This window comes from Lygodium microphyllum, chromosome 4 (genome assembly GCF_053477565.2).
Source record: "Lygodium microphyllum isolate KBCC chromosome 4, Lygodium_microphyllum_v1.1.10, whole genome shotgun sequence".
Classification (NCBI taxonomy): domain Eukaryota; kingdom Viridiplantae; phylum Streptophyta; class Polypodiopsida; order Schizaeales; family Lygodiaceae; genus Lygodium; species Lygodium microphyllum.
Genome location: NC_141138.1, coordinates 48,437,945 through 48,458,014, shown reverse-complemented (window position 1 = coordinate 48,458,014; position 20,070 = coordinate 48,437,945). Strand labels below are relative to the sequence as shown.

The 20,070-nt window shown below is 38.5% G+C and overlaps 1 protein-coding gene across 2 annotated transcripts; it reads right to left on the bottom strand.

The window, feature by feature from the left end:
• Window positions 1-6,847: 6,847 nt before the first annotated feature.
• Window positions 6,848-14,792, bottom strand: LOC148037009 (beta-glucosidase 34-like). 2 transcript variants are annotated; one of them, XR_015690546.1, is made up of 14 exons: window positions 14,296-14,792; window positions 13,763-13,829; window positions 13,600-13,658; window positions 10,202-10,277; window positions 9,707-9,778; window positions 9,500-9,587; window positions 9,115-9,367; window positions 8,878-8,993; window positions 8,580-8,800; window positions 8,395-8,426; window positions 8,178-8,277; window positions 7,982-8,090; window positions 7,364-7,708; window positions 6,848-7,205 (listed from the first exon to the last, which is right to left on the bottom strand). XR_015690546.1 is itself a non-coding variant. In XM_087675947.1 (13 exons), the coding sequence occupies exons 1-13, from the start codon at window positions 14,500-14,502 to the stop codon at window positions 7,450-7,452; spliced, it is 1,659 nt and encodes a 552-aa protein (XP_087532073.1). In that variant the 5' UTR covers window positions 14,503-14,792; the 3' UTR covers window positions 7,212-7,449. The 2 variants fall into 2 exon arrangements, 1 of the variants encoding a protein (XP_087532073.1); XM_087675947.1 differs by lacking the exon at window positions 6,848-7,205 and having other exon boundaries at window positions 7,212-7,708.
• Window positions 14,793-20,070: the final 5,278 nt, after the last annotated feature.

Genomic DNA, 20,070 nt, shown 5'->3' with positions numbered 1-20,070 from the left:
TTTTTTAAGGCCTTCTATGGACTAAAGCAAGTACCTAGGGCATGGCATAATAAGATTGCAGAATATCTTGCTAGCATTGGATTTCATAGAGCACATGATGATCACTCACTCTATGTATATAAGAGTGATGCAGGTATTGTGGTCATTATAATCTATATATATGGATGATTTTATCATTGTGGGTGATACTGAGACAGAGATTGACAATGTGAAGGGTCTTCTCAAGGCTTAATTTGGGATGAAGGATTTGGGAGACCTATGCTATTTTCTCGGTATAGAAATAATCAGGGTCACTCTAAAGGGTATATGATTGTCACAGAGATAGTATGCATTGGATATGTTGAAGAAGTATAGTATGGTTGATTGCAAGCCTATCTCTACACCTTTGGATGTTAATGCTAAGCTTAGTGCACATGAAGGTGACTTGATTGAGGATGTCAATATGTATTGAAGATTGTAGGCAACCTTATCTATTTGATGATCACTAGGCCAGACCTAAACTACATAGTTGGTTTGGAGAGTCAATTTATGCAACTTCCACGAAAGCCACATTTGGATGTAGTGCGGTGCACATTGTGCTATGTCAAATTCACATTGGACTATGCTTTATTCTATGGTATAGGTGTGCCATTCAATTTTTCGTGAGATCAGGTTCTAGCAAATGACTTGGTTTATGTCAACACAGAGAATCAAGGTACTAATACTTTCACCCTAGGCCTTGGGACCTAAGAAGCTTCAATGCTTCAAGACTATGCTTGGAGTTCATGAGCTCATGCTGAGCTCGAGGGGGAGTGTTGAGATGTAAAGCTCTACATGAGCTGGCATCCACTACGTGCCTTGGTGATGTGGCATGATATTATTCATTGGTGTGTTAGGTTATCAACATGAGGATACGCTAATGATTCTATAGCTGGACTACACCCACGTAGTCCATCTTTAGTTATGGCACACTCATTGTACCACCTCTTTTGTGTGAAGAAGAAGAAGAAAGAAGAAGAAGATTTCAACCCTATCTCTATGTGTTCTCAAGTGTCCATTGCTTTTGTGTGTGTGTGCTCTTGGGTGTGTCATCTCTCTCCCATCTTGTCTAGTTTTAAGCCATAGGGTCTCTCTAGCTTGACTAGGTCTACTTGGTTCTTTGTATGTTTGGTCAATAACGTTCAGATAAATTGCTTGTGTGGACTTGGGATATTCCAATGTATGTTAGCATACTCAAGCCAATTTTGTAAGGTGTCTTTTAGATCTTCAATGCCAACACATGAAGTGCTCAAATATTAGATATCAAGGCGTATAATGATATGAATTAGTAAGCCTCATAGTATTTTACACCTTACTAGCTTGAGAGTATTAGTATTAGGGTTCATGGGTAATTTAAAGGTCATAAGGAATGTAGGCTCAAACTATGTCTTGCTAGGGATCCTCTAGGGTGCTACAAAAGCTATGCTTGATTTGCTTGACTCAAGCTAGGTCTTGGGGGTCTTTCCATAGTGCTTGGATGAATCTTTGGAAGCATACAAGTCAAAATGATAGCCCTCAAGGTATTCAATAGATCAAATGGTTATGAGATTACCTATGTGGACTCGAGTGTTGCATCAAGTGGGAAAGAGTTAATGAAGTTGGTGATATACACTAAGTGACAAGTTATATGGTTTGAAAAATATTTCATAGACTATCATAAACTTGGGTAGTGGCAACGAGTAGATCAGTTGGACCACGTGGAAGGCAATGAGTCAAGGCGAACCATGGGAGTCGTGAGTCAAGGAAAACTATGTTGGAGCATCTTTAATATGCTACATGTGTAAGCTTTAATAGTCAATACTACTTCTCTGCAATCTTATCCATCCACCTCCCTTTTCTACCTTTCATTGTATAGATCCCCTTGTCCACTTTATAGATCCATCTTACCCTCATCTACCATGTTGAGCACTTCATGAGGTCCCCTTATCCACCTTTTCCTCACCTACCATGTCATGAGGATCCCTTATCCACTTTATGAATCCAACTTTTCCTCTACCACCTACCATGCTAAACTATTTATCAAGCTCATGCATATATAAATACAACATAGCTATTAAAATCTCATATATTCTACACTTATCGTCCTCCATCTAGCATTTATCTAGATTACCACTTGATCACCATCAAATCTTATACGAACACACAGTGATGGGAGTCAATAGAGCAACACACCATAGCCTCTATAGCTAAAACCTATCTATGTAAGATACTAGAATGCCATTAAAGGTGCACCAATACCATACTCACGAATGCAAACTTTTCTCTATCACCCACCCAACCAACCTAGTACAACAAGTGCACTACCCTTAAATGTTGGCAAGCCACAAATGATGACAATTACATGTATGCTAGTAGCCCACAAGCCTTCACAAAAGCCCCAACAAGACATCAAAGATACCAACAAGAGGTGACCCCTACAGGGCCATGTATAGGATCGTCAACACCAGTCTAAACACCTCTTCCACAAAGCTAAATGCTAGCAGCATTTGAGCTCCCAAGGAAACCCATTTTACAACAAACTAGCTTAAGATAGAAATTATCAACTTATACAAGTTGCATGGTACCACAGACAACAAGAAGCAGCATCACATGATCATCATGGAAGGCCCCAATAATACCCTCAAAAAGATATATCTATGATATACAATTTTAAGAGGAAAAATAGCCTCATTTCATCACATAGCCCCACCAATGGGGAACTCACCCATAGAACTTGTAAGCTCTAGTAGTAGAATCCCAACCATCTTCGAAGAAAAAGCAATAAGAATACTCAAAAATCGGGAGGAGCATGAGCTACTGACAAGAAAAGAAAAAGAAATCCAACAGTAAAAAAGAACTAGCAAGATAAGGAGCTTGGAATGCAAATAGCAAGGAGTAATCCTTAGGAAGCAGTAGAATATCAAGTTTCCCTTGAACAATCCAAGAAAGACTTTGAAGCTAGTGAAGTAGCTAAAGATAAAGAACATGAGGGCACCTAGCATCCTTAAGGCTATCCTATGAAGAGGACATGAGAAGACAAAACGAGTGCATGAAGCAAGAGCTCCTAGCTTCCACAACCAAAAATCTAAATCATCGCCTATTTAGTCCAACCTCCAAAAAATTCAAGTTAACCTATTTTTCACCATTAAATCCTCTAATATCCCTTTGTTTCCAACAACCTTTGTGGTTGGAAATTACCCCTTTTCTAAACCCAATTCAAGTAGTCTATCTTACTCACATTATACTCAAAACTTTCTATTTCATTCATGTGTTTCATCTACAATTTGAAATTTTACTTCCATCCTTATTTAGTGTAAAGAATACATGAATTAAAGAGGGTCTTAAGCATTTGGCAACTTCAATTACAACCAATAAACTCATAGAACTTCTAGCTACATGTACTCAAGGTTAGCAAGTCTTTTGCGATCCATGGAGAAACTTTTCTTACAAGAGCATATTCAAGAAATTTAATCAACATGGCACCTCAAAGAAAAGTGATGATAGCTAAGCAAGTCCTAGTTACAATGGGAGTGATACAAACGATTGCAACTATAAGCATGGCTCCTCTTCCACCTCCATCTCTAGTTTACCAAGTGCACATATGCCATAGGATTTAATAGGAAACAATGCAGCAAAATTGCATTGATGAGCAAAGACCTTGAAGATACCCAAAAATCTCATAAATAGTTAAAGGTAGCCTTCAAAGGGCTACAATCTACTCACTAACTACAAGTGCTAAATTGTGGAAAAGGAATCACTAAAAGAAAAAGAAAGCAATCTACGAATATGACATAGCCATGCAACAAGACTTAAATCTAAAGACTCATCACAACCCCCAAATAATGATGTGGAGAATCTAAAGTTGAAACTAGCATTAGCCACATCTATCCCTCTACAAGACTTTGGGCCAAGGGCTAAAAACACCAAACTATGAGCAACCAAAAGATTTTGGATATGCCTAAGAGTTGGAGACCTTTGCATATGCCTAAGAGCAGTATGATGAGATGATCAAATCATGAGGGCTCAACCATAGGTGCATGAGTTTCCACTACTACTTGAGTTGCTTGAAGTAGAGGAACAAAAGAAGGATTTCGATGGAGGCATATAATAGTTCCAAAACAATTTACAAGTTAAAAGACTTTGTGGTGTTTGACTTCAACTTCTCACAAGAGCAAGGCCTGAAAAAGATAAACCCAATTAGACCATCAACTCCCTCATAACAACTACCCATATCGAAAAGAAATAGCTTAATCAATAAGACAAGAGGGAATTTGTTAAAGCATGCAAGAACCACAAGGATCACAAGGCCAATCTCAATATAAAGCATCTAGACACTTGAAAAATGTGACCAAAGTAGCACTACACTATCCTAGAAAGAAAATGAGTAAGCTTGGTTTGAACTTTATTGCAACTCTCCACAGTATATGACTAATGTGAATTGTTGTCCTTATTCAAGATGGCATGATTCTAGATATAGCCCCAAAGAGCATGGAAAGTACAACTTTCCTAAGATCCCAAATATCAATGCCAATGCGAAGGATCCAAAGAGGATCTATGTGTTCTAACTTTGGAGACATGAAGAAACCCTTCAATGCCTTCATCAAGAAGTTCAATTGCTACCCAAACCATAGCTATCTTCATCACCCTTTATAACTATTTGTGGCTCAAAGTAAAAAGTATACAAAGATAGCATCCATGGATCTTCTTCCACATCAATGCTAGAATCAACCATGCCACAATGGCATGGGTCCATCTTTGCTCATTGCTCCTTCCCTCTTACTACCTAGAGTTACTAGAAGACATGGTGGACATTTGGTTTGCTCATTGTTCCCATCCCTTCTTCTGGCAATCATCCATACCTTTAAGGATGTCACTTAAGGAGCATATCCTAAATGAGATCTATTTACCTCAAACATTGTATCCACTCCCTAAAAATCTATTTCCAAGAGAAAGGGGAAAATGAAAAAGAAAAGAGAACAAAGGCTTCAATCTATAATAGGCACGCTCACACAACTATACCTTGGAGTTCTCAAGTTAGAGATGTCTACTAGTTTTACTAGTCAACTCTATCACTAATACCTAGCTCTTTTTCCCCATATCACACACCAATACACAAAAAGAGTAAAACACCTCAAGGATCCTTAATGGACCTATTATCTTAAATAATCATTACCTATTATCTTAAATTGTCTTAAATAATCCTTAGTGTTAGACCTAACTCCCAATTGCACATTGCAAAAACATCATCACCCTACATAATTAGATAGGCACACCCCTCAAAGAGTGCACTCTTCTCCTTTGCAAACATAATCTAGAAAATCTTAGAGCCATCAATAACAAAAGCCTTACTCATTCCTCATTAGCAAACCAACTATCCACCTTTACCATTACTAGAGTTCGAAGGACTTTTGCAACCCTGATGCTCACTCCATCCTACTACTACCTTCAACAAAGAGTGCAATGGATTGGTACCCAACTACTTAGGGGGATAATGTTAACCCAAATAGACAACTACAAATCAAAGACAAAACAAGAAAGAAGCTTCTCAAAGCTAGACATTAAGAAGTCAAAATGGCCAATCCATGAGCAAGAAGTGCTAAAAGTATTAGGCACCGCAAGTCCATTAGGAGAAATAATTAATTTATTCACAATCACCACCTACAAATATGTTTTTTATATCTTGTGAAAAGTGAGTTGGACTCACTCCCATGTGGTTTAAAATATCTCCCTAAGTCAAAATTAGAAAACCTACAATTGTTATACAATTTGCAAGCAAAATACTATTCATTAATCTCCCCAAGTCAAAATTAGAAAACCTACAATTGTTATACAATTTGCAAGCAAAATCTTATTCATTTCAAAGAAAACCATATACACAAATATATTGTGTAAACTACAAGCAAATGTGCCACATAAAAGAGAGAACTTGTCACAAAAATCAATTGAGGATCCCTACCCATTAGACCCTATGTAGATGTGTGAAATAAATAGCTCTTATTAGTGTATGCTACCCTTTGAATCTCTTATTCTCTATCTTCTCACCCACATGCTTACAACCTCCATAGCTCAAGAGTAAGGGAGACACAAAAGGGGGGATGGCCTAGCAAGAGAGGTTGTATCCTCTTGTATCACTTCCTTTTCTTCTTTCCTCCTTGCTTCAATACCTTGAGATGGTGGGAGGTTAAGAGAACGAGCAAGCCAACATATTGTGAGACCCATTTCCATCCTCTTGTACTTCTCTATTATCATCCTCAAGGCATGAAGTGATGACTTGTGGATCAAAGAGTGGTGGTGGCTTCAAGGGCGCACTACTTGGATCCTAAGGCCATCTTCTCCATTCGAACAACAATGGTAGACATAGGATTGGTGCTTGCTTTCTTTCATTTCTTCGGAATGAAGCGGATGAGACATAGGATCTCAAAGCTGAGTACAAGCTAGCTATACAAGATGTAGATTGAGCTGTTGAGTTCAAACTCTTGAAATGATTAGAGCTCCATCAATGTTGTCATTATGTCTAGAGGCTAACACTAGTAATTTTGATAGACCCTCTAATGTCTCTCCTGAAAGTTCTAAGCCTCTATGAGAAGTAGCCTTAGCCGTTGAGCAAGTTGAAACTTTTGAAACATCCTCAAATTTCACAGCCTCCCTCCACTCACCCTCCTTGCTGCTATGATTCAAGTACATTTCACATCCTTTCTGGTGGTTGTGACCCATAACTTTACATTCACAAATTTTGTAAGGTTGCAAGGTGAAATAATGCACAAAACATGTTTCGAGTACTTAAAAACTGTTACAGATCGAGAGAGATGAAGACTTTATGCAGAGTGATGCAAGACATTACAGTAGCAGGAAAAGAAAGACAGTGAATTTCATACATTAGATCAAATGTCACATCTGCTTTTATGTCACTGCCATATGGCAGGTGAAGAACATATAAGAAATTACGCAGGAATTCACAAAAGGACCAAAAAGCTTCAAAAGGTTGATGCGTACCACAACCAACCAATGATTGTCATATAAGCATTGAAAGACTACTCTATCGGCCTTAAAGACACTGGCCATCCCGTGCCTATGTTCTGCCTTAACGGATCAAAAAGCAATTAATCCATCTCCACAGGAAGAGACAGTCTACATCAAAAACTGGTAAAGCAGATGTAGCGCCTGTTTGATGGATTGGATAAATATATGACCCCATGTACTCCAGGATTCTGAATAAAAAACATAAATTCAATTCAAATGTTTTTCACAGTACTGAATTTAACAGGACTGGAAAATAATATACATGAAGCTCAATATATTGGGAAAAACAAGGAGTCAGACCAGTGATTCAAAACTAATGAAGGACACGAGCTGCTCGCTTGCTCACCTTTCTGGATAAAAAAGCAGTACAATCAATGTTAACAAGATTAAGTGAACAGAACTTCTAGCAGGTTGAACCTCCATGGACCCTGCTCATGAGAAGCTGTTTGTTTGCCCTCCCATCATATCATTGTCTTTTGTCTTTGTCGTACACATAGGGGGCCACCACTTCGTATGCTGCAAGCTCCTTGGAGCTAGAAAATTCGCAAACCACTTTGCTGAGGCTTTAGGGTACCTCTTCAATGTGGTGTAATCAACATAGAAAAGACCAAACCGTAGGGTATAGCCATAAACCCACTCAAAATTGTCTAGAAGCGACCATGCGAAATAGCCCTGAACATTAGCTCCTTCCCTACACAGAATCATAACATCAAATTTTGCTACAGATTGCTTGAATATCGCTAGTCCCCCAGAAATCTCTCCACTCTACCATTGTCATGCATTGCTTCACAGCTAAATCAAATTGCTAGTCAAAGACACGGTCAGTCCATTCCAATGATCTATTCCATGCATACGCAAAAACTACCATGCCATCACCAGTGTCCAGACCTTAAATAACAAAACTGTGAACCATGTGCTGAGATGTCAGCCAGGCAGACTAACTGCTGCAGAACTGGCACTATACCTGACAGCTGATGCAAGGTGAAAAAGATAGTCACTGTGAAATTGGATGCGTTTATGATCTTGCAGTGCTTCCTCCAGAGGCAATGATCCATTGTCAGCATCATCCATACCTACAGAAGTACAATGGCCATTTAATAATTTACAATCGTGAAGCAGAATGTTGATGGTGGCATTGATAATGAGGCACCTCACCCTACCATTTTCAGTTATCACAATAGGCATACTATACTTTTGATGGACATATCTGACAACATGGTAAATGCCTGATGGAACAATATATAGCCACTCTGATGCTGCCTGCATTAGACAACATGCATATGAGGTCTCACGTTTTTGTAATGAGGAGGTTGAAAATCCAATAAATTGTACAATCGAAAACTGATTCAGCATGGCCAAAAGCCAAGAGATCAATACCCTTGGTCCAATTGGGACACCATCACGCTCAGCTGCAGTCAAAAGCCAGAATATATAGAAGGCATATACATATTAGCTCGAAATTATGCAAATTCAAGCTATAACTTGAAAGGTAGATGCCAGAATGTTGAAATCTTTTCTGCCTGTTAGGTGTTGCTTTTTCATGCTATACAGCTGATACTTACATGTTAAACTGGTTAAACTATCTCGAAAGTAGTCTGTCTGAGATACATTCCATGTACAGTTAATAGCAGCCGTGTAGGTGGTTGTGTAATGATTGATCCCAACAAAATCGTGAGAACCCCTCAACATTTTCTGTTGCTCCTTTGTGAAGTAGGGAAGTCGGTCTCCAACAAGCTGCCGAATAACTCTTGGGTAGTCTCCATGTGTTATGGGATCTAAGAACCTGTATAACCAGAAAGAATAAATCAAGCATATTCTTGATTGAAAACCAAGCTCACCTAAACTATACTATTGGCTCACCAGCCAAGTTGAAACTCAAGAATCCTCCTTGCTGCCTCAGCATCTTCAGTTGAGTTTGTCAATGGTACATACCAGTTAACGCTGATTGACAAACCTAGAGATCCCATCTGCTCCTCCTGCCAAAAGAAAGAGATTTTTGGTTTAGACCAGCTATAATTATAACATGAACAGAAACTAACATATAGCAGCACGACGTCCAATGTGCTTGCTTCAAAATTGCATTTTAAATAAACAGACCCGATATTTCCTGTTGTAGACATCCACAGCAGCAGCATGAGAAAGCAGAACATTGTGAGCTGCAACATAAGGTTCAGTAGCAGAGTTGCCATCACTACAGTCTTTGATCCAAGAGGAGCACCTTCGAGGTGCGAACAGTCCTATATCATAGCCCATCTGAATGAAGATGTTTGGTTCATTAAATGTTATCCAGTGTTTCACTCGATCACCAAACAAGTGAAAGCAAGTGTCTGCATAGGCAACAAAATCCTCTCTGCACAGACAAAAGGACAAGGATCAGTTGATTTTCTGTAACTGAATCTTAACATTTGTATCATATTGTGCATAAAAGTAAGCTCCTGTGTAGGAAAAAACAGAAATACGCTAAAAGTAAAGAGGGACTAACATAATCAGGTGACTGAGCCAGCCTCCGTATGTAGTATGTAAATTCAGCGGGAGGTCCCAATGATACAAAGTTGCATAAGGCTTGATTCCTAACAACCACTTAACACAGCTGTCAGGATCAATCTCTTTATTGTCAATTGCAAACACATACATCAAAGTTTGAACTCCTCAATCATGAACAAAGTTAAGGATCAAGGATGCACCTCACCTGCTTCCAATAATGAGTTGATAAGATGGTTATAATATTCAACACCAAGTTTGTTCACCTTTCCTCTGCCATCTGTAGTAATCCATTGATGTTAGAATGCATCCAAGTGCAAGCATGAATCGCTGACCAAAGCTATTGACCACCTTTTATAAAGCCCTCAGTTAACAATTCAGCCAAAGCAACCCACAGAAATTTGGTTTGCAGTCATATGTATGCACTGACTTACAAGCTCCAGCATACTTCAACAGAAACTTGCATACACAAGCCTGATACTGTAAAATAATGCAACCACATTCGCCATATAACACATGTTCATTGGTTTAAGTACACCCGGACAACTGCAAGTTTTCAGAGGAAATACTGAACTTACAAGCAGGCACATTCAAATACATGCTTTCATTTTTCCTTTAGCCACCGCCAAACAAATTTCAATTCACAGGCTGCAAATGCAAGGTACTATGCATTCCACCTCCTCTAAAGCATAAGTCCACTCACCCGGGAATAGACGTGACCAGGATATTGAAAATCTGTATGCATCAAATCCCAACTTGGACATGAGCTTAATGTCATCCTACAGGAATCAAGCATATCACATCTGCTATAAAAAAAAGCCCCATTCAAGTTTGTGCTCTCTCTCTCTCTCTCTCTCTCTCTCTCTCTCTCTCTCTCTCTCTCTCTCTCTCCGTCCGTGAGGAGTTTGAATTAATGAATTGAAATATTTACAAAGGGCCTTCTGGCCAACTAAGCACACTCAAAGACACACAGAAAACAACACATGGAGCCAAAAGGTTACAAAAAACACATGGATACAAGAATAGAAGAAGGGGATCACAAAGCAGCAAAATCAAGGTGGTGCCAACAATATCCATCCCTAGAGCAGTCACCTCTCTGAGCATCACACCAACAAAAACCATGGAACTAACTTGCCACAATATCAATCCTCGAACATGGCCCACATGGCCACGGATATGTGAGGACAAATTATAAAATAAATAAATCCATTGCATATCTACCAAATATACCAAAGACCAATCCAACACAGAAAATGAAAAAGATGGATATGGTTCAACAATGAAGTGGCCATGGATAGCATCTCTCTCTCTCTCTCTCTCTCTCTCTCTCTCTCTCTCTCTCTCTCTCTCCACACATTGCTCCTTTAGCACTAGCAAGGTCATGTTAGAAGTGATCATATCATAGGTTCACGAGCACCCACTGCCTAATTTATGGACACTCTCTTATTCTTTATTTGGTAATTGGCCAACCTATTTTGTGGTAGGACAACTCCTTTATTTTTTTCTATAAAAGGAGGGAGTGTAGCCACAATCCATTATCCATTTATGTACTTGCAAATACTCAATGTGGAGAGAGGGAACTTATAGAGTGTGTGAGTCAACACTCAACCATTGTACTCTTGTCATAGTGGATTCCTATTCTCCAACACTAGCACCACCTCCTGTCTCCACATCGAGAGGTGGCTCTCATGATGCCGAATCATCTTCCTCTTCTACAATGCCTCCCAATTAAGATTAGATTTGATGGGATAGCCATGATGCCCAAGCACGTGCCCTAATTGTTTATTCCAAGAAGAGAGCCATCATTCCACGCATTCGACCATGCAAGACAACCAAGGAAGTATGGGATAAGCTTGCATCATTATATCAAGTGCACAATGAAGTTCGTATTGCTTACCTATATAAGCAACTAGAAGATGTTCTCATGGAAGGAAAAGGTGATATGGATGCCTATCTCACTAGGATCAAAGATCTTAAAAAACAACTATTAAATATTGATAAAAGAGGTCCCAAATAAATCAACTTGTTTTTATCAGTCTTAATGGTCTACCAAAGTCACATGAAGATTTTGCTACCACCATGCGGTTGGTAACTATGGGTAACCAAGTTACTATAGTTTCGATGAGATTGTGTCTCTTTTGATACAAAAAGAACAAAGCTAGCTCAATTGCAATGTACCATGGAGACCAAACAAGCCTTTTCCACCCATTATCATGAAAAACCCAAACCAAAGGTAAAAAACAAGGCTTCTAGTAAAAAATCAACCAACTCTCATGTCAGTCATCCTTCTTCTTCCACTCCTTTTCCACCAAAGATAGCCTTCCATGCTGGTTCATCCTCTTCCAACCCTTCAAAGGATACAAACAACAAACCTAAGGGGTGTAATTATTGTCGAACTAATCATATTCACTCTCCCTCAAAGATAGGAGAGATTGCAAGGTGACTCTAAGCATATGAGAAGGAGAAGGACTCAAGAAGAGATACTTTTATACACATAGGACTTGAAAACCTTTTTCCTTTTTGAGTCACATAATTTAGCATTACAACCCACCTAATTGGTAATTTATCTAGCCATTGTATTTATGATGTAGTTAATAGTCCTTTATAGAGCTTACTTTATATTTTCTATTTTACCTCCGAGATCTTTCTTGAGGTGTTATAATCATATTTCCTTTCTTTTGGAAAAAAAGGTATATCCTCCAAGCCCTTTGTATGGAGAACTTGTTCCCAAAATCTGCTACTCTTGGATGTTGATTGAAGTTTTTGTATGATGGGCCTTGCTCGAATTAATGTCTTGTAAGTTGGAGGAGCACATTGGTTTGAGAAGAGTATCTAGTGGAGGATTCAACCCGTGACAAAACTTTGACACTTGCTAGGCGATATCCATGGGTAGGGCATACTTCAAAAGGGACGTAAATCTAGAATAGTAGCCTCCAAGGTTAATCCAAATTGCTTCAAGCTAAAGAATTCATTCATTTTCACTGTGCGATAGGCTAGTGGGAGGTATCGCCCACGTACAGCTTCCTTTAGCTTTTCCCAAGTAATGGTCAATGCTCCACTACAGGTTTACAGTAAATTTGACAAAGCAATCATGTGTTGTTTTATTAGGATGTAGGTACATATCAAAGCCAAGCTAGTATACATCTAATGCTTCAAGCTTCAACATGGGACTAATGACAAGATCGAGGAACCTAGAAGAAAGAAAAGTGGTGCAAAACTAATGATTATTAAGAAGCTTAGATTACAAAGGTATGCAAATTTGTAAACTCCAAATCCAAGCACTCCTCACATGTTTAAAATGGTAAATGAAGGCCACGATGCCGATTAGACAAGTTAATTTGACAAGACACTCTACTTTGCAACATAAAGAGGAAAACTAAGAAGCAAAGCAAGTGGATATCTTTGCACATTGAACAAAATAAGCTGAAGCGGCAGTCCACAAGTGCCAAGAATCAAACGCTAAAAGCATTCTCCCACTATAAAGTCCTTTGCTTAAGCTGGCAGCAGGAATGGCTTCCCAAAGATTGAAAATATTCTCCATGGCATGCTTGTCCCAAAGAAAACTAGAACAAAAATCCATTTTTAAGTGTTTCTGGCCACCTCACCACACAACCTGAATTTCGGTCTCAGTGCTAGATTGAAATGAGATTTACAGAGGATCGTTGCTTTGCACTAAAACTCAGAGTCTCAGAGCAATATCCAGTAAAGAAAGTAAAAGTGAAAGCAATGCAAGCCTTGCATTTCCACACCAATCACTTATCTTACCATACAAAAGCCTTTTTTTTTTTACGTAGCATCAATCAAAGTCCACAATTTGCAGGCAAACGTACAGAAATACTCTGTCACTAAGCCAGTCAGCTAAAGTTCCACAAACAGGCAGAAATAAATGATCAATTTTCACATTAAGTTCTAACTGCTACATAAACAACAGTCCACATGAATCTTTTTAGAACACGCTATGGTGTTCCACCTAACCACAAACCTTCAAATATTGCTTGATTAGTTCATTTTCCATGAACATGCTCATGCATAAGTGCAAATGAGGAAGTAAGGAAATTAATCATCAGGAGCAACAATGTCCCAATTGGGTCTCATATTTACCTTATATCGATGGTATTGATCACAGGTCCTATCTGCATTTGTCCCGCCAAGGATGTTTCCTATATGCAGCAGAGTATATAAGTTCACCTGAACATTCCAATATTCCATCATCTTTGGCAATTGCACTTGGGAAATCCATGAAACACTATAAGCACAAGAACACCTTCTGTCTTTGAAAATGAATCCCAAATACTGGGTCCTCTTCCATCTGTATTAGTCGCTCCTTCATACTGATCAATAACAAAGCCAAGGGCAATTTAAGAAAATTTCTTCAAAATCATTTTCAAGTTCCAACATGCATGACAGAATAAAATGCGATGGATCGATTTTGGAATGTTCAACAGGGCAGAGATAGTGCTTGTCCTCAAAGTCCTTGAAAACAAAAACGTAGTATTCTTGTAGATTTAGCCAAAAGCTCGACCTGTCATGAATGTTACTACATGAACTTCTGCATTTCCTACCCCTGCTACATTAGCCATGTGAACTCGCTTCACGATGCTGCATTGCTCTCGATCTCTAAGAAAGTACGCAGACATTGTGCTTCCTTGACAAATGCCTCCTAAGAAGATGAGGCTCAACTTCATAGCATACTATTATTCCCTTTGTCTAATAACAGATCTCTCTCTCTCTCTCTCTCTCTCTCTCTCTCTCTCTCTCTCTCTCTCTCTCTCTCTCTCTCTGTGGATCAGATCGTACCTGGAAAGCTGAAGAGGCTGTGCCGAACACAAATCCAGGTGGGAAATCGAGTCTACTCGGTGGATTTTTGACAGGGGGCATTGGCGGACAAGAGGAAGGGGTGGGTAGGAGAGGAGAGAGAAGAAGGAAAGCGAGCAGAGCAGAGAGGAACGTGAGGGGCAGCAGCCAGGAGAGGGACATGGCAGGACGACGAGACATGGTGTCCATGCAACTGGGCCTCTTCTGTCTCTGTCTATTCTCACCCGGCAAATAGAGCGAATCAAAACAGTAGAGAGAGAGAGAGAGAGAGAGAGAGAGAGACAGACAGAGAAGAGAAGAAGGGCTAGTCGTGGGCAGCAACAGGTGCTTAATTTGAGTTCGAAAAATCGATCTTCGAAGCACATTTTGAATATTTTGACGCACAATAGGCTACATTCTAACTAGCTGGCTACGCCAACGCGGCTATTGTCCGGCTCACGCTTGGTAACATCGCAAAGTTCACAAGGCTGCGTGAAATGAGCTGTTTGTTATTGCATTTTGCGTTGTTGGCATGGTTTCGAAGTTCACGAGGCTATACGTTGTTCAATTTACACTAGGCACTCCATGCCTAGACTCAGCCCGGGGCAGGTGCGATTTTTGCGGGCGGGAACGGGTGCTGGACGCATGGTACCCATCCCTGCGTTCTCTTTTTTTTTTGTGGGGGAGGTGGGGGCTACCACGTGGCACCCGCCTCCCACCTCTCGTTAAAACTAATAGTAAAGATTTTAATGAGCAAATGTGTGATTCCTTCCCTTTACTCACCAAAATATTTCCTCAATGACACACTACATGCACTCAAAGGGTACAAATGTCAATGAAATGTATTATTTAAATGTTACAAAACATTTTACAAAGAATACATTGCAAATAAACAATCTTATCTTATTACTATATTATTTTGGTTGTAGGTTTGGGAAGCCCCGAATCTCCCCGGAGGATTTCCTAACCTACCTCTTTTTTTAAATTCTCCCTTTTTCTAATTAAAACCCCTTCCCTTACCCTCTCTCATGAGTGTAATCTCTCATTTTCTCTTCCCTCCCCTTTTTAATTAAAGCCCTCTCCCTTCCCCCCCCTTTTCTCTCTCATTGTAGGCCCTAGGCTCTCTCTTTCTCTCTCTCTCTCAAACTAAAACCCCCTCCCCTCTCTCTCACTTATAATCTCTCCCTTTCTCTTCCCCTTCCATTTTTAATTAATTTTTTCTCCCTCCCCTCTCTCTCTCATGTGTGGGCCTTAGATTTTCTCTCTCTCTCTCTCTTTTTCCTCTTCTTTAATTACAAACTTCTTTTTAAATCAAATCTCTCTCTCTCTCTCTCTCTCTCTCTCTCTCTCTCTCTCTCTCTCTCTCTCTCTCTCTCTCTAATTTAAACTTTTTAATTAATTTTTTTTAAAATTTATTTAAAGTTTTTTGGACAGTTTTTCACACACTTTGAGAGAGAGAGAGAGAGAAAGAATAAGAATGAGAAAAATACGGAGAGGGGGGAAAAGAGGAAAGAGAATTGTCTTTTTTAAATCAAACCTTTTTTTATATAGTTTTTGACTTAGAGAGAGACAGAGGGAAAATACATAATTCGAAAAAGAGAGAAAATAGGGGGAGAGAAAGGCAAAAATAGGAAAGAGAAAAATAGAGAGAAGAAAAAATATATAGAGAGAAAAGAGAGCGAGAAAAAAAACTTAAAAGAGAAAGAGAGAAGAAAAGTGTATATATATATATGTGTGTGTGTGTGTGTGTGTGTGTGTGTGTGTGTGTGTGGAGAGAGAGAGAGATACAAAGAGAGCAAAAAATAAAAAAGAGAGAGGGAAAACAAAGAGAGAGAAAATATAAAAGTTAAGGGAGAGAGAAAAAGAAAAAATGAAAAGAGAGGAGAGGGGAGAGCAAAAAAGAAAGAAGAGGGGAAGAGAAAGAAGAAACAAAGAAAGAGAAAATTATAGAGAGAGAAAATATAACATTTAAGAGAGACGAAAATAAAAAAGGAAAAGAGAGGGGAGAGACAAAGAGAAGAAAAGGGGAGAGAGAGAGAGAGAGAGAGAGAGAGAAGAAGAAGAAGAAGAAGAAGAAGAATAGGAATAATAGAGAATTTAAACATAGAGAGAGAAGTATAATGAGAAAATATAAAATTCAAAAGTTTTTTAAAAAAATTAAAGAGAGAATGAAGAGATAGAAAGAAGAAAAAAAATGAAAAAGAGGAGAGGGAGAGAGAGAGAGAAGTAAAAGAGATGAGAGAGGGGGAAGAGAGAAGAAAAGCATAGAGAGAGAGAGAAGAAAAAAGAGGAAGAGAAGAAGAGAGATGGAAAAATGAGGAAAGAGAAAAGTCTTTTTAAATTTAAGCATTTTTTGGGGGGAGAGAGAAGAAGGAGAGGGGAGGAAGAGAGAGAAAATAAATTTTAAAAGAGAGAGGGGGAGAGAAGAAAAAAAGAAAATTTAGGAGAAAGGGGAGGAGAAGAATGTTGGAAGAGAGGGAGAGAGACAGAGTGGAGTGGAAGATGAGCCTTAGCTCATTGTTATTCTTCTTTCATTATTCTTCCATTGTACTAACTGAAAGAGACTTACACACATAGGTATGACTAACAAAGACTAATTGTGATTGAGTCACTAACTACACAGACTTATTGAATGTCACATACATATACAACTGTATCCAGCTAATGTCGGTCACATACATAAAGATAGACTAACCGAAAAGTAGCGGGAGCTTAATATTCTAACAAAGAAAAAGGGGCACAGAGAGAGAGAGAGAGAGAGAGAGAGAGAGAGAGAGAGAGGAAACATGGAGAGAGAATTACAAAGAGAAGAAAGATAATATTTAAAAAGGAGAAAGAGAGAGAATATAAACAAAGAGAGAGAAAATATAAAATTTAAAAGTGAGTGAGTGAGAGAGAAAAGAAAAAATTAAAAAAGAGAATGAAGAGAGAGAAAAATAAAAGAAAAGGAGAGGGAGAGAGAAGGAAAAGAGAGGAGAGAGAGAAAGAGAAAGAACAAAGAGAGGAGAAAAATAAACTAAAATAGAAGGCACAGAGAGGGAGAAAGAGAGAGAAAATTAGACGTACAAAATTGGAGAGGGAGAGAGAGAGAGAGAGAGAGAGAGAGAGGAGGGAGGATTAAAAAATTAGAAACAGATAGGGAAAAGAGGAGAAATAAATTGTTGAGTGCAACTTCACTTGCCACTTCGGGGCAGCGAAGCTGCTACAAAGCGGCCTACAATCGTTAAATGGGCTACAAAGATGGGCTATAATTATATAAAATTGAATGTGTACAAAAACACTACAACCTTAAGCATGCCCGTATGAAGCGTTAAGAAAGTCAAAAAATAAAGACATGAAACAACAAAAACTTTTAGAATAGTTTTTTTTCCACAAATCACATGCTCAATATCATTGCAACATCTATGACATTATGCACTGGCGATGCCAACACCAGTTCTTTTACGTAAATGGTCATCAACCCTTAGAAGAACACATGAGCCACTTATCAATAGGAAACTTGCATAAAAGGATATTTGACATTAAAAAGAAAGTGTACTCATAATCATAAGTCCTCATATACATTACTATCCACAAAGTAAAGTTATTTGCACCCAAAAGCCAAAGCTCATATTATTTGATCCCTATTGAAGTCTATATAGTTTATTTCCATGAGTCTAGCCAAAGCTCAAATAAATTGTTTCCATAATCGTTGAGACAATTTCTTTCCATAAGATCACATGTACATTGGGGGCTATATTGTGTAGATCCATCAAGACAATATAATGAAAACATCAAATAGTGTTGATAGAGGATTAAGGATGAAGACGAAGGGGGAATGTTTGTGTAGGTTCGAGAAGCCCTGAACTCCATAGGGCTTGTTGAACCTACCCCCTTTTCCAAACCTCCCTTTTTAAAATTAAAACCCCCTCCCCTACCCTCTCTCACACATGTAATCTCTCATTTTCTCTTTCCCTCCCCTTTTTAATTAAAGCTCTCCACCCCCCTTCTCTCTCTCATTGTAAACCCTCTCTCTCTCTCTCTCTCTCTCTCAAACCCCCCTCCCCTCTCTCTCACGTATAATCTCTTCATTTCTCTTCCTTCTCCCATTTTTAATTAAATTCCTTCCTCTCCCCCCTCTCTCTCTCTCTCTCTCTCTCTCTCTCTCTCTCTCTTAGATGAAACTTTTTAATTTCAAAATTTTTTTATTAAATATTTTTAAAAGTATTTTTCAAATTTAAAGTTTATTGGACAGTTTTTCACACACTTTGAGAGGGAGAAAGAGAGAGAGAGAGAGAGAGAAAGAGAGAGAAGAAGAAGAAGAAGAAAGAGAAACGGATGGAGAGAGGGGGGAAAGAGGAAAGAGAATAGTCTTTTTTAAATCAAACCTTGTTTGATATAGTTTTTGACTATGAGAGAGAGTGAGAGAGAGAGAGAGAGAGAGAGAGACAAAGGAGAAATATATAATTTAAAAAAGAGAGAAAATAGGGGGAGAGAAAGGGGAAGAGAGGAAAGAGAAAAATAGAGAGAATAAAAAATATATAGAGAGAAAAGAGAGCAAGAAAAAAACTTAAAAGAGAAAGAGAGAGGAAAAGAAAATAATATATATAAAGAAAGATACAAAGAGAGCAAAAAAGAAAAAAGAGGAGAAAGGAAGAAAAGAGAGAGAAAATTTTATAGGGAGAGGAAATATAAAATTTAGGGGAGAGAGAGAGAGAGAGCAAAAGAAAAAAGGAAAAGAGAGGGAAAAGGGGAGAGCAAAAAAGAAAGAAGAGAAGAGAGAGAGGGAAAACAGAGAAAGAGAATAGAGAGAAAATATAAAATTTAAGAGAGAAAATAAAAGAAAAACAGAGGAGACAGGGGAGAGACAAAGGGAAGAAAAGCGAGAAGAGAGAGAAAAAATAAGAATAGAGAATTTGAACATAGAGAGAGAATTATAGAGAGAGAGAATATAAAATTTAAAAGAAAGAGAAAATAAAAAATTTAAAGAGAGAATGAAGAGAGAGAGAAGAAAAAAATAGGACAGGGTGAGAGAAGGAAAAGAGAGGAGAGAGGGGGAGAGGGGGGAGAGAGAGAGAGAGAAGAAGAAGAAGAAAAAAAGAAGAAGATGATGATGCCATGAGGTATATTTCACGATGGATTCTGTGAGATTTTTCGATGGATTCCATAAAACTATTTATTTGTCGGGGTTTGTACACAAGGTGGATTCCTTGTGCGAGAAGTTGATGGGGATACCTGTCCTTTTCGGGCATCAGATTAATTTAATGTACACATGGGTGATTCCACAGCGAGTGATTCCATAAAATACATATTAAATTAATGGATATTTACACGTTTAGAGTGCGTACTTGAATTAAAGTAAGGTTAGCATAGAGTTCCAACCTATTTAATTATTTTCTAATTGAAGAGTGCTAGGTATTCAATTTTGTTGGGTTTTATATTAATTTACTGACAATTGTGAATGCTTCAATTGATATGTAAAGTAGGTAGTAGTGGCGCTCGGTAGCACTGGGTGATGACATTAATCCAAATGTCAACAAGAATTATTATTTTTGATAGACGCGCATCTTATTAGTGGAGGCATGGCACCAATAATTATCTAGACGCGCTTATTTACTAAGGCACTCGACAAAATATTTTATCATTTTATAGACACATAAGTGCTCAGCAAAATAATTCATTATCTCATAATTGTATTTGGACGCATCCTAATTTTTTATCGCTTTATGCTACTTAAACGCTTTATTCTATGTTTGGGCAAGCGCAAATGCAAAAGCATGCTATTTGTAAAGTGGGCTA

Coding starts and splice junctions, on each gene's coding strand:
- LOC148037009 (XM_087675947.1), bottom strand. CDS start 14,502: ATGGACACCATGTCTCGTCGTCCTGCCATGTCCCTCTCCTGGCTGCTG. Junction 8,278..8,394: donor GTGTCCCAATTGGACCAAGG/GTATTGATCTCT, acceptor TGTCTAATGCAG/GCAGCATCAGAGTGGCTATA. Junction 7,709..7,981: donor CACCTTGCATCAGCTGTCAG/GTATAGTGCCAG, acceptor GATTCTGTGTAG/GGAAGGAGCTAATGTTCAGG.